General features: G+C 41.6%; 1 protein-coding gene across 1 annotated transcript in view; it reads right to left on the bottom strand.

Moving 5' to 3' along the window:
* CORIN (corin, serine peptidase) overlaps positions 1 to 13,458 on the bottom strand; it is a 297,684-nt gene that overhangs the window by 68,818 nt on the left and 215,408 nt on the right. The window contains exon 10 of the mRNA XM_075066492.1: positions 7,954 to 8,061. Within this exon, the coding sequence (XP_074922593.1) occupies positions 7,954 to 8,061 (108 nt within the window). The remainder of the gene's footprint in view (positions 1 to 7,953; positions 8,062 to 13,458) is intronic.

The raw sequence follows: 13,458 nt of genomic DNA, 5'->3' as shown, positions 1-13,458 counted from the left end.
TGAAATGATATGAAATCATAAGTTTGCAATTCTAAGGAAGGGTTAGAAGGGAGAACAGCAAAAATAGGACAATGGATTTCAGGAAGGCAGATTTGGGTAAGCTCAGAGAGATGATAGGTAAGGTCCCATGGAATCAAGTGAGGGGGAAAAAACAACTGAGGGAGTTGGCAGTTTTTTCAAAGGGACATATTCAAGGGCCCAAGCAAGCTATTCCGCTGGTAGGATAATTAGAAAATGTGGCCAAAAAAAACCACCTTGACTTAACCATCGGATCTTGCATGAACCTACAAAATAAAAATTGAGAGTCATATTAAAAAATAGAAACTAGGTCGATTACAAAGGTGAATATAGGCAAATAAAACGGGAATGCAGGGGCAAGATACGAAGGCAAAGGCACAAAAATGACTCAAACTAGCTATGGGAATAAAGGAAACAAGAAGACTTTTATTCAATACATTAGAGAGCACAGAGGAGACCAAGGACAGGGTAGGCCCCACTGCTCAGTGGAGGAGGGAGAAACAAGTAAAGAACTTGGAAATGGCGAGAGAAGTTAATGAACTTCTTTGGTTTCGGTCTTCACTGAGAAGTTGAAGGAATGGCTAACATAATGATTGCTTATGGGAAGGGGGTAGGATTAGAAGATAAAATAAAAAAGGAGCAAGTAAAATCACTTGAAAAGTGATGCCTGAGTCCCAGGGCCTGATTGAAATGGCAATCCTAGATACTACTCAAGGGAGTTAATAGAGGAGGTATCTGAGGCTCTAGTTTATATACTTGGAAAGTCCATGGAGACGGGAGAGAATTCCAGAAGGACTGGAAAAGGGCAAAATATAGTTGCCATATAAAAATGGAAAATAAAAAACCCAGGAAACTACAGACCCAGTTTAGTTTTAATTCTGTGCAGGGAAGATAATTGGAGCAAGAATAAAGAAATCATCTGCAAACACTTTGGAAGGTGTAAGGTGAAGGGAATAGCCAGCATGGATTTGTAAGGACAATCATGTACAACCAATTTTTCTGAATAGCTTCTGATAGGATACGAGCCTGTGGGATAGGCGAGAAAGCGGTGGATGTGATACTTAGACTTTTATGTAAGGCATTTGAATACGTCTCGCATGATACTCCTTATCGAAAACTAGGGCAAATACAATTTAGATGGGGGGCTATATAAGGTGGGGTGCATAACATGGCTGGATAACCGTTACTAGAGAGTAGTATATAATGGCTCCAATCCTCTGGAAAGGTAAACAAGTGGGTTCCGCAGGGGTCCTGTTTTAGGAACGGCTCTGTTCAATATCTTACATCAACGACTTAAGAATGTTGCATAGTAAAGTAACGCTTATTAAGTTTGGGATGTAACCAAATTGAGAGGGATTGCAACTGCTTGGAGGACAGGGTCATAATTCAAAAATGTCTGGACAAATTGGAGAAATGGTCTGAGGTAAACCAGAGAAGTTCAATAAAGACAAATGCAAAGTGCTCCACTTAGGAAGGAACAATCAGTTTCACACATACAGAATGGAAGAGACTGTCTAGGAAGGAGTATGGCAGAAGAAGATCTAGGGGTCTAGTGGGCCACAAAGCTTAATATGAGTCAACAGTGTGAATGTTGCCAAAACAAGCCAAACGTGATTCTGGGTGCCATTACAGGTGTGTTGTAAAGACACGAGAGTTCATTCTTCCACTCTACTCTGCCATGGTTAGGCCTCAACTGGAGTTTGTGTCCAGTTCTGGGCACCCATTTCAAGAAAGATGTGGAAGAAATTGGAGAGGGTCCAGAGAAAAGCAAACAAGAATGATTAAAGGTCTTGAGAACATGACCTATGAAGGAAGGCTGAAAGAATTTGGGGTTTTTAGTTTGAAAAAGAGACTGAGGGGGACATGATAGATTTTCAGGTATCTAAGGGTGTCACCAGGAGGAGGGGAAAACTTGTTCACCTTAGCCTCTAATGACAGAACAAAAGCAATGGCTTAAACTGGAGCAGGGAGTTTAGGTTGGACATTTAGGAAAAAGTTCCTAACTGTCAGGGTTAGTTAAACACTGAAATAAATTGCCTAGGGAGATTGTGGAATCTCCATCTCTGGAGATATTTTAAGAGAAGGTTAGATAAATGTCTATTCAGGGATGTCTAGACAGTATTTGGTCCTGGCCATCAGGGCAGGGGACTGGACTCGATGACCTCTGAGTCCCTTCAGTCCTAGAGTCTATGAATCTATGAATCTACTAGTGATATATGCCATCATGTGGCCTTAGAGGTTTTTAAGGTCAGGGTTGACGAAGGCCCTGGCTGGGATTGATTTGTTCCCACGCTTCCTTCCACTTTCAAATTCTCAACGAGTTCCTCCCTATTTGTTAAAATCAAGTCTAGAACAGATGTGCAGGTGAATGAGCCCCTGGTGCAGTGGCTCATGTGGTTGGGTCCTCTGATGGTGTCGTTAGAGGAGATATGGGGACAGAGTAGGCAACAGGGTTCGTTACAGGGATTTGTTCCTGGGTTAGTGTTTCTGTGGTGTGAGGTGTAGTTGCTGGTGTGGTGGTAGTTGCTGGCTTTTATGCATTGAGATTTGGTATGAATTTGTGATTCTTCATTATGAAAATCAGATACACTAATATAGGTTGCAAATGCAAATACATGTAAACTTTCTAAGAGTTTATATAATACAAATTTAATTTTGACTGCAGGAGAGACCGATTGTCTTCTCGACGAACATGTATAATTCCTATTAATATTAATAGGATTTCTACTCCTATTAATGTTTGGAAGAAATAGAAATTAAAACTAGAAAAGATCAATTAGATCAGCATTTCTCAAACTGTGGTCAATGGCCCCAGTGATCAGCTCCTCCTCCTCCCTCCCAGTGCCTCCTGCATGCCAGGGAACAGCTGCTCCCCAGTGTGCAGGAGGCACTAGGAGGGATGGGGAGGAGTGGGGATAAGGTGCACTCAGGGGAGGAGGTGGAAAGAATAGGGAAGAGGAAGGGCAGGAGTGGAGCAAGGGCGGGAAGAGGTGGGACAGGGGTGGGCCTGGGGGAAGAGGTGGAATGGGGTCAGGGCCTGGGGATGAGCAGGAAGGGTTTGGGGTCTGCCAAAAATTTTAAATCAAAATAGGGGTTCTTGGGTTGCTAAAGTTTGAGAACCACTGAATTAGATCATGCAGTCCATCACCCAGTTGTTCAGTTCAGTTTTATAGAACTCTATTAATCATGGTGGACAGATTTAAATCAAAGCAATTTAAATTGTCAATCAAGTTTAAATCAGCAAGCTGAAAACATTGATTTAAATCATCAATTTAAATATTGTTTTGCATTTGTATCTTTTAGTTATATTTAGGGTTGTTAATTAATCGCAGTTAACTCGTGATTAACTCAAAAAAAATTAATCACAATTAAAAAATTAATCATGATTAATCTCACTTAATTTGTTAAATATTTTGGGATTTTTTCTACATTTTCAAATATATTGATTTCTATTACAACACAGAATACAAAGTGTACAGTGCTTACTTTTATTAGAAATATTTGAACTGTAAAAATGATAAACAAAAGAAATAGAATTTTTCAATTCGCCTCATACAAGTACTGTAGTGCAATATCTTTATCATGAAAGTGTAACTTACAAATGTAGATTTTTTTGTTATATAACTGCTCTCACAAACAAAAGAACGTAAAACTTTAGAGCCTACAAGTCCACTCAGTCTTACTTCTTGTTCAGCCAATCACTAAGACAAACAAGTTTATTTACATTTACAGGAGATGCTGCTGCCTGCTTCTTATTTACAATGTCACCTGAAAGTGAGAACATGCATTCGCATGGCACTTTTGTAGCCAGCGTTGCAAAGTATTTATGTGCCAGATATGCTAAACATTGGTAAGCTCTTTCACACTTCAGCCACCATTCCAGAGGACATGCTTCCATGCTGATGATGCTCATTAAAAAAAATGCATTAATTAAATTTGTGACTGAACTCCTTGGGGGAGAACTGTATGTCTTCGGCTCTGTCTTACCTACAATCTACCATATATTTCATGTGATAGTAGTCTTGGATGATGACCTAGCACATTTGTTTTAAGAACACTTCAGATTTGACAAAACACAAAGAATATACCAATGTGTGATTTCTAAAAATAGCTACAGCACTCGACCCAAGGTTTAAGAATCAGAAGTGTTTTCCAAAATATGAGAGGGACGAGGTGTGGAACATGCTTTCAGAAGTCTTAAAATAGCAACACTCAGATGCGCAAACTACAGAACCACCAAACCACCAAAAAAAGAAAATCAACCTTCTGCTGGTGGCATCTGACTCAGATGATGAAAATGAACATGCATCACTCTGCTCTGCTTTGGATCGTTATTGAGCAGAATCCATCTTCAGCATGGACATATGTCCTACAGAATGGTGGTTGAAGATGAAGAGGCATATGAATCTTTAGTGCATCTGGCATGTAAATAACTTGCAACTCCAGCAATAACAGTGCCATGCAATCACCTGTTCTCACTTTCAGGTGACACAGTAAACAAGAAATGGACAGCATTATCTCCTGCAAATTGTAATCAAGTTTGTTTGTCTGAGCAACTGGCTGAAGTAGGACTGAGTGGACTTGTAGTCTCTAAAGTCTTACATACTTCTACATTTGTAAGTTCAACTTTCATAATAAAGAGATTGCACTATAGTACTTGTATGAAGTGAACTGAAAAATACCAGGATAACTTTTAAAATATTTTTAAAATATACAATAAAAATAATTTGCCTGGGCCTTATCTACTAACAAAATATTAGGCCCAGATCTGAATAAAAGCATTAATTATATTAGATATGAGGATGTCTGATATGACAGTAACAACTCCATCAGCTCCCTTCGATACACTCTCAAAAAAAGCTTCTAAGACAAATGTACTGTCATTAAAAAGATGCCATGGCTACATTACAATGTCCACCTAAATGGATTGGAAATTATGATGTCCGGAGGGCATTCAGTCCATACTGAATGCTTTGAAATGTAGCCCCTGCTCTCACTGTTTTCCAAAGTTACTGGACAGACGTCAGTCACGTTTTACATGGGGATAATGCCTGCAACAGGTTATTCTTTAAAAATAAGTTTCTTTATGGTAAAACTGGTTAGAAATAAAGAAAAATACTTGATCAAAAATCATTTTTGCACACTTTAAAAATAAACCAATGTGCATATTCCAAAAATGTCTCATTGAGGCCAGCTACCTGTATAATATGTTTCATCTTGATTAAATTTGAAATCGTCAGAGTTGTAAACTCATAACTCAGGGTCTAAATCTACAGCCCGAAACTCTTTCAGCAGTAGCATATGAAAGCTATAACACACTTCTTATGATCAAAGAACAGCTGAAAAACAACAACTCTAATAATGTGCCTATTCTTAGGAAAACTATATCTCTATAGCCAAATTCATCACAGCCCAAGTAAACAGACCTTTTGCAGGAGGACCTTTGATTGGGGAGATGGTCATCCCTCAAAGTTGTGGAACACTGGCACTATTGCTACCAGCAGTAGCTGGAGAGAGCTGGGACAGACACTGCTGCAACAATGCTGCTGTGAGACCCTTCTGATACCCCATACATCATTAAACATAAAACTAAGACAACTTATGAATCATGCCATATGCTACAAAGTCATAGCTGTCTAACATTGCGGTATGCTCCAAGCAATTCTGCAATAATTAATAAGATCCTTGGGAATGACATTCCCAAATCCCCCAGGCTTTGTCCTACATGATCTGCCAAAGTCAATATACTCACTTCAGGGCTAATTCTGTGAAGTGCTGAACACCCTTAACTCCCATTGTCTTCAATTAAGTTAAGAGCACTCAATATCTTGAATAATCAGACTGTATAACTGCACAAAATAGGTTAGGGAGGGAGTGGAAGGGGCTACAGCTAACTGCACTAAATCTAAGGTCTGATACCAATATGATATGGAAATCATTGCCACCTTCCCCCTGAGACTGGTTCCCAAGCAGAGCCAAAGTAGTAGCCAGTCAATAGCTCATTTACAACTAAAATAATTCCAACCTGAATTTATGAGCTAAATTCCAAATTTTATGTCATACCTGTTCAACTTACTCCTCAAAATGATTTTGCATCCTCCCAGTAAACAAATCACTGGTGACGATAGATCAAAACAGTGGATGTGATATACCTTGACTTTAGCAAAGCTTTTGATACGGTCTCCCACAGTATTCTTGCCAGCAAGTTAAAGAAGTATGGGCTGGATGAATGGACTATAAGGTGGATAGAAAGCTGGCTAGAACATCAGGCTCAATGGGAAGTGATCAATGGCTCCATGTCTAGTTGACAGCCGGTATCAAGTGGAGTACCCCAAGGGTCAGTCCTGGGGCCGGTTTTGTTCAATATCTTCATTAATGATCTGGAGGATGGGATGGATTGCACCCTCAGCAAGTTTGCAGATGACACTAAACTGGGAGGAGTGGTAGATACACTGGAGAGTAGTGATAGGATACAGAGGGGCCTAGACAAATTAGAGGATTGGGCCAAAAGAAATCTGATGAGGTTCAACAAGGACAAGTGCAGAGTCCTGCACTGAGGACGGAAAAATCGCATGTACTGCTACAGACTAGGGACTGAGTGGCTAGGCAGCAGTTCTGCAGAAAAGGACCTAGAGATTACAGTGGACGAGAAGCTGGATATGAGTCAGCAGTGTGCCCTTGGTGCCAAGAAAGCTAATGGCATTTTGGGCTGTATAAGTAGGAGCATTGCCAGCAGATCAAGGGACATGATCATTCCCCTCTATTCAGCATGGGTGAGGCCTCATTTGGAGTACTGTGTCCAGTTTTAGGCCCCACACCATAAGAAGGATGTGGAAAACTTGGAAAGAGTCCAGCAAAGGGCAACAAAAATGATTAGGGGGCTAGAGCACATGATTTATGCAGAGATGCTGAGGAAACTGGGATTATTTAGTCTGCAAAAAAGAAGAATGAGGGGGGATTTGATAGTTGCTTTCAACTACCTGAAAGGAGGTTTCAAGGAGGAGGGATCTAGACTGTTTTCAGTCGTACCTGATGACAGAACAAGGAGTAATGGTCTCAAGTTGCAGTGGGGGCGGTTTAGGTTGGATATTAGGAAAAACTTTTTCCCTAGGAGCGTGGGGAAGCACTGGAATGGATTACCTAGGGAGGTGGTGGAATCTCTTTCCTTTGAGGTTTTTAAGGTCAGGCTTGACAAAACCTTGGCTGGGATGATTTAGTTGGGGATTGGTCCTGCTTTGAGCAGGTGGTTGGACTGGATGACCTCCTGACATCACTTCCAACCCTGATATTCTATGAAAACTTCCTATGAACAATCCATTCCTAGAGAGCACACACTCCACAATTTTCTCCCTTTCTTTTCATCTTTCTCTAAAATTCCTCTTCAAACCATAGTACCCAATTGATTTCTTCTATATGCATTCATCACTTGGCCTATTTTAACATCTGTCCAAAGCCAATCTTAATATTGTATTATCCTTATGTTTGACCACCTGTTAAGGTACATACTTGACTGTATTTTGTCTAGGGAGACCTATGTCGATTCATGAGTCATGCTCTATACTTTGTTTCCTTTGTGCACATTTTAGTGTTCAACTTTATTTAAACAAATTGTAACAATGAACACCCACACAGCAGAACAAATCAAAGAAAATACGCTGAGGAAAAAAATTAGGGTCAAATGTTATAAAGATGTTTAAAAGTGCATGGCATCTTAGTCATGATTCAAGATAACAGATTTGTTTCTGGTTTGGCCTAACCAAGATCATTTCAACAATTTAACAGCTAGACATGCAACCGTTAGTCATCAAATTAAGCTGAAATGAAAAGATTCTTTCCTTCTGTATACTGTACCACATCTTCATAAATTCAATTACAGTGAAAGCTCTGGAAATGTGCCCTGAGACAACAATGGCAGGAAATACATGCTTTACTTACTACAGTTTGTCTGGCTATTGTTCATGTCACAGAGAGAAGAGGTGCCACAAGAATCAGGGCAGGAAGGATCAATACATCTCTGGTCCCCTCCCTGACATGGTGTTTGACCTGAAAAAAAACACAATAAAAGCTTTTACTATAATGATTTAGTAGAGAAATAAAAGTGACAGTGTAGTGGTCAGAAGATACAGTTACAGATTAACAGACACAGACTAAAAGTGTTCCCAAGTTCATTAGATGGTTCAGTAACAATCTGCTGTTAGATCACCTGAGTACTTGTCATTTTCAAGATATTTTCTGTAGTGAGCATAGAGCCCCCAGCATTTCCACAACTACCTCTGGACACCGGTGTTTAAAACATTTCTAAGGTGGAAAAAAACACATTGGTGTTTAACATAATTTCTCCTTTCTCTTTTCTTATCCCCAGGTTTAAATTAATATGTGAGAGAGTTTCTCTCTCAGATTCTGGGCTGTGCATGAGGAGTGCTTTCAGCCTGTCACATGGCTATTTGGGGAAGAATATAAGAGGAATAAGAAACTGAGGCCAGGTCTACACTGCGACTTTAAATTGGTTTAATGGCTGATATACCGATTTAACGCTGTACCCGTTCACACGACATCGTCATTAATATCGAGTTAAACGGCTCCTTAAATCGATTCCAGAACTCCTCCCAGACGAGAGGAGTAGCGCTAAATTCGAAAGTGATAACTTGGATTAGGGTTCGTGTGGACGGAAATACATTATTGGCCTCCTAGAGGTATCCCACAGTGCACCACTGACCGCTCTGGTCCGCAATCCGAACTCGGATGCGGAGTGCCGGTAAACAGGAAAAGCCCTGAGACCTTTAGAATGACATTTCCTGCTTTCACGTGTCCAGCTCTGATCAGCACGGGTGGCGATGCAGTTCAAATGCAAAAGTAGCTCCTGCATTGAACCTTACGGGAGATACTAGATCTGATCGCTGTATGGTGAGACAAATCTGTTTTATCAGAGCTCCGTTAAAGAACAGGAAATGCCAAAGGCCACCAAAGCAGTTTGACAAAATTAACACTCCACGGATAACCACCAGGCGGTGCGTGACAACCCGTAACGCGGAGAGCCAGAGACTCAAACAGGTCCGTGATGCTCGTGGAGGAGAGGAGGGTAATCGAGAGCTACTACAGCGTACCAAGGTCTCCACAGCAGAGTCTCTGAAAACTATTTTGCACTTCTCATGGTCTGGCCCAAGCGCCCAATGTTCTGTAGCTTAATATACAACGGTGTCTTGCGTGGTTCACTAGGAACCGCTCGCTCAGTCTCTTTCCGTCCCCCGCCCCCAGGCAACGCTGAAAAGAGAAGTAAAATAAATACTAAATTCCATGAGTTAGCGTGAATGTCACCAAGCTCTGGTGTACGCTGATAGTGCTGCTGGCACGAGAGTTACGCGAGGGTGTTGACAACTGAGTCAGCGCATACTGTTTGTGATTCATTCAAGGGTCGCATTTTATTGCCTGATGCTATTGTGCGTTTGTTCAATGCACTCCGCGGGGAAAAAGCGGCCGAACGAAGGTTTGTCAATTGCTGCCTTCACAAAATGGGAGGGGTGACGGTCGGTATCCAGCAACCACCCCGAGGCAATGGTTTTCTGCTCTGGCTCATTCAAGGCACTGTTGACTCTAACACCGTGTTAAGTGGGAATCTAATGGAGATAGCTGTAGGTAAAACAGCTACTACCGTTTGTCACTAGTTGCCACCGCGCTGCCTGATAACTGCGATTGGTATGTCTTTGGCAACCATGGTGACGGCTAAACAATTCGAGTTTCGCTGATTCCCACACTGGTGGACGTGCGCTTAAATGCAAACAATCGATTTCGTGATCCCACTGTGGACGCGCTAAACCGATTTTATTAGATCTGTTTTGTAATATCGGTTTAAGCTAATTCGAAATAATCGTGCAGTGTAGATGTACCCTCTGTTAAAGGGGAATGGCATGTCCTCTTGCCTTCTGGCTGGTTAAAGCAGGGAAAGCCTGTGGGAATAATTCCTCTGTATTTTTCACCTGATTTGCTTTTTGTTTCATAGACAATAAAACAAAGGGCCTTAAAAGACTAATGCCTAAAGCTCTGTTTTCCTTCCTTGGCTGGTGAAGCTGCCCACCAGCCTACAGAGCTGTGTTTCTCAACTTGTGTCCGGGGGTCATTTGTGGCCCAACCAGCTCACAACTGTGGCCTATCTGACATCCTCAGGGCCATACAGGTAGTACATTTATTTTATGGATGTGGCCCATATAACACATAGAGGGCTGCATATGCAGCCCACAATGGTAAATAGGTTGGGAACCACTGCTATAGAGGGATATACAACAGCCAAATGCAGCAAAGCTTACGTCTCACCAGAGAGCTTCCGTGTTCAAAACTTTGGCCCATCCACATTTCCGCTCACAGAATACTATCTCTACTGCTCTACTATCTCTGTTACTATCTATGTGCTGTATGACTCTGAGTCCTCCCCACCCAACTAAAATCTTTGCTAAGCGTACAGCCGAGGCTGGCATTGAAAGTTACCTCCTTTATGTGGCTTTGGCTGTTTTGTAAAGTTATCTCAATTAACTGCTCTTGAACACAGAGACTCAAAAGTGTATAATGTTATCAGTCCGTCAAGTTTAAAATCACATTATTACAATTGTCATTTGTACTGCAGTAGTATCCCTGGGCACCAACCACCAGACACTGTGCAAACACACAATAAAGAGACAAAACCCTGTCCCCAAAGAGCTCACAATCTAATTTATGTAGCTTAACACTGAGCTAGGTGTATCAAGAGTATCTTTTCATTCTTTTGGTGGCTTTGCTTCATCTGAGGTATGGCAGAGGATGTATGTTTTACATCTTTACCACATTTGCTACAGTACAATATGGTATGCACATACAGGAACTAATAGATTTTTGGTCTTTTTATTTTACAAAAGCACTTAATCCTAAAATGAAATTCATAGGATAGGAAAAATCTTTACAGACTTCCAAAAGTGTCACAAATCTGGGCATTAAAACATATTTTTAATGTCTTGCCACCACCACACCTCAACTACCTCCTACCTATCTCCCAAAGGGAGGTCCTTTCTCAAGTCCTTGGTATGCTAGCATCTGTGGGTACAGTACAGATTCTTTCTAATCATAATACAGTCCACATTGAATTCCTATAAACACAGTCTGTCATGTCTTTAGAAAGCATCATAGACCTAGTTGTGATTACTTCCATATTGGATTTCTATTTTCACAGAATGAGACAGCATTAAGGTCATAATTACATTTCCTTAAGGTATGTTTTCTCATTCAGCAATATGGTAAGCCAATACTCATTTGAGGATTATACAGATGAAGTAGCAAGTTACTGACCGTTCTCCTTCTCATATCTATTCAGATGACATCACAAGTGTGCTACTACTGCTCAACTGTTTTTTGAAGCCAAACCAACACCCTAATTCATTTAAGAACTTCTCTGCCTCTCTTAGATGCAGCCACACTCCTTTAATTGTGAAAAGATGAAAGAATGGTTACTTACCCTTCAGTAACTGGGGTTCTTCAAGATGCCGTAGTCAGTATGGATCCCACTCTAAGTGAACATGTACCTCACGTGCACAAGCTCAAAATATTTTTAATAGTAATGTTTGTCAAGGAGGTGGAGCACCCCTTGGAAAAAGCAAAAGTCAGCGCTTATGGGAAGGAAGTCATGTGATCCACACTGACTACATCTTGAAGAACCAAGAAGGTCTGGTGTAATAATCGTTCTTTCTTTGAGTACGTGTCACTGTGGATTCCACTGTAGGTGACTAGCGAGCAGTATCTTCTTTAGGTTGGTGAACATGAGGAGTATCAACATCATCAGTCAAATAGAGATTGGAGTACAGTCTCCCAAACTTATCATCTGCTCTAGCAGCCAAGTCCAGTGCAAACTGCTCACATTTGTGAAGTATTATATTTCACGAGCAGCCTTGCAGATTCTGGATACTGGCATGTTGCAGAGACATGCTGAGGATGCCGCTTGAGCTCTGATAAAATGAACCCTAACTGTCAGAAGGGCATCAGGCAGTTGGCAGCACAGTGAGATGCAATGTGTTATCCGTTTTGAAGGTCTTTAGGATGAAATGGCTTACCCCTTTGGAGCGGCCAGCCACAGTCACAAACTGATGTAAAGATTGTCTGAACGATTTGGTCCTGTCAGCATAGTAATGGAGTGCTCTGCATATGTCCAAAGTATGGAGCCTTCTTCTCCCCTGGGATGGAATGTGGCTTTGGGAAAAACACAAGTAAGTTGATGGAATTCTGAAACCATCTTGGGGAGGAATTTTTCATGAGCTTTCAGGACCACATTATTGCTCTGAAATGAGGTGCATGTAGGTTCTGCCATGAGCACCTGGAGCTCACTGGCTGAAGTGATTGCAACCAGGAATACCGTTTTGAGAGGAAGATGGTGGATGGAGCACTTCAAGAGGGACTGTGAAGGACAGCACTGAACTCCCACACTGGAGCAGAGTCTCTAACCAGTGGATAGGCATGCATAAGGCCATTAAGAAATTTGGATGCCATCGGATGGGAAAAGATCAAAAGTGACTATCAGTGGATGATATGCTGATATTGCAGCCAAATGGACCCTTAACTCAACCGAATGAAAGTCCAGAGTGTTTTATTTCCAAGAAGTAGTCCAGAATCTTTGGTATCAGATCCTGCACCAGGTCTAAGCCATGTTGGGCCATCCATATAGAGAATCTTTTCCATTTAGAGTAAGTTTTCCTTGTGGGTAGTGTCCTACTCCATGCCAGTATTTCCTGAACGTATGAGTAGTCCCTTCCCATGATGCTCATCCAGTTAACATCCAGACCATCAGCTGCCAAACTTTGGGTGTAGATGGAATATTGAACCCTGATCTTGAGACAACAGGTCTAGCCAGTCCAGGAACCTGATTAGGAGTTGTGCAGACATCTGCATCAAATTCATCAGTCAGAACAGTCTCAGCCATAGGGAATGGCGTGAATCTTGTCTGGTCTCATCTGGCTTTGGCAATAACCATGGGGATTAGTCTGATTGGTGGGAAGGTGTAAAGAAAGCCCTGATTCTATTACAGAAGGAAGGCATCCAGCAAAGATCGCTGGTTCATGCCTCCTCTGGAACAGAAGTTTGGGTACTTGGCAGCAAACACCAGTTTCCCCACTGGTGGAATATTGAGTTGATGATGGATTCATCAGTGACCACTCATGGTTGATAACAAATTGCTTGATGAGGAGGTCTGCCAGGTCACTGTTGTCTCCCAGAAGTTGAAACTGTGTTGGATTTATGCTGCATGGGGAGCATGATAACATGATCGCTAACTTTTGGGGGCTGGTGGAGCAGGGAGACAGGGATCAGGCACCCCATTGTTCGTTTAGATAGTATATTGTGGATGTATTGTCTGTCAGTATCACAGTGTCATAGGACCAGGAGGAATGCCAGACACACCAGCCTGATGGTTCTGAGCTCTAAGATGTTTAT

The sequence above is a fragment of the Chelonoidis abingdonii genome, chromosome 5, assembly GCF_003597395.2.
Source record: "Chelonoidis abingdonii isolate Lonesome George chromosome 5, CheloAbing_2.0, whole genome shotgun sequence".
In the NCBI taxonomy this organism is placed as follows: Eukaryota; Metazoa; Chordata; order Testudines; family Testudinidae; genus Chelonoidis; species Chelonoidis abingdonii.
The sequence above is the reverse complement of the archived record's forward strand: the minus strand, read 5'-3'. Positions and strand labels throughout refer to the sequence as shown.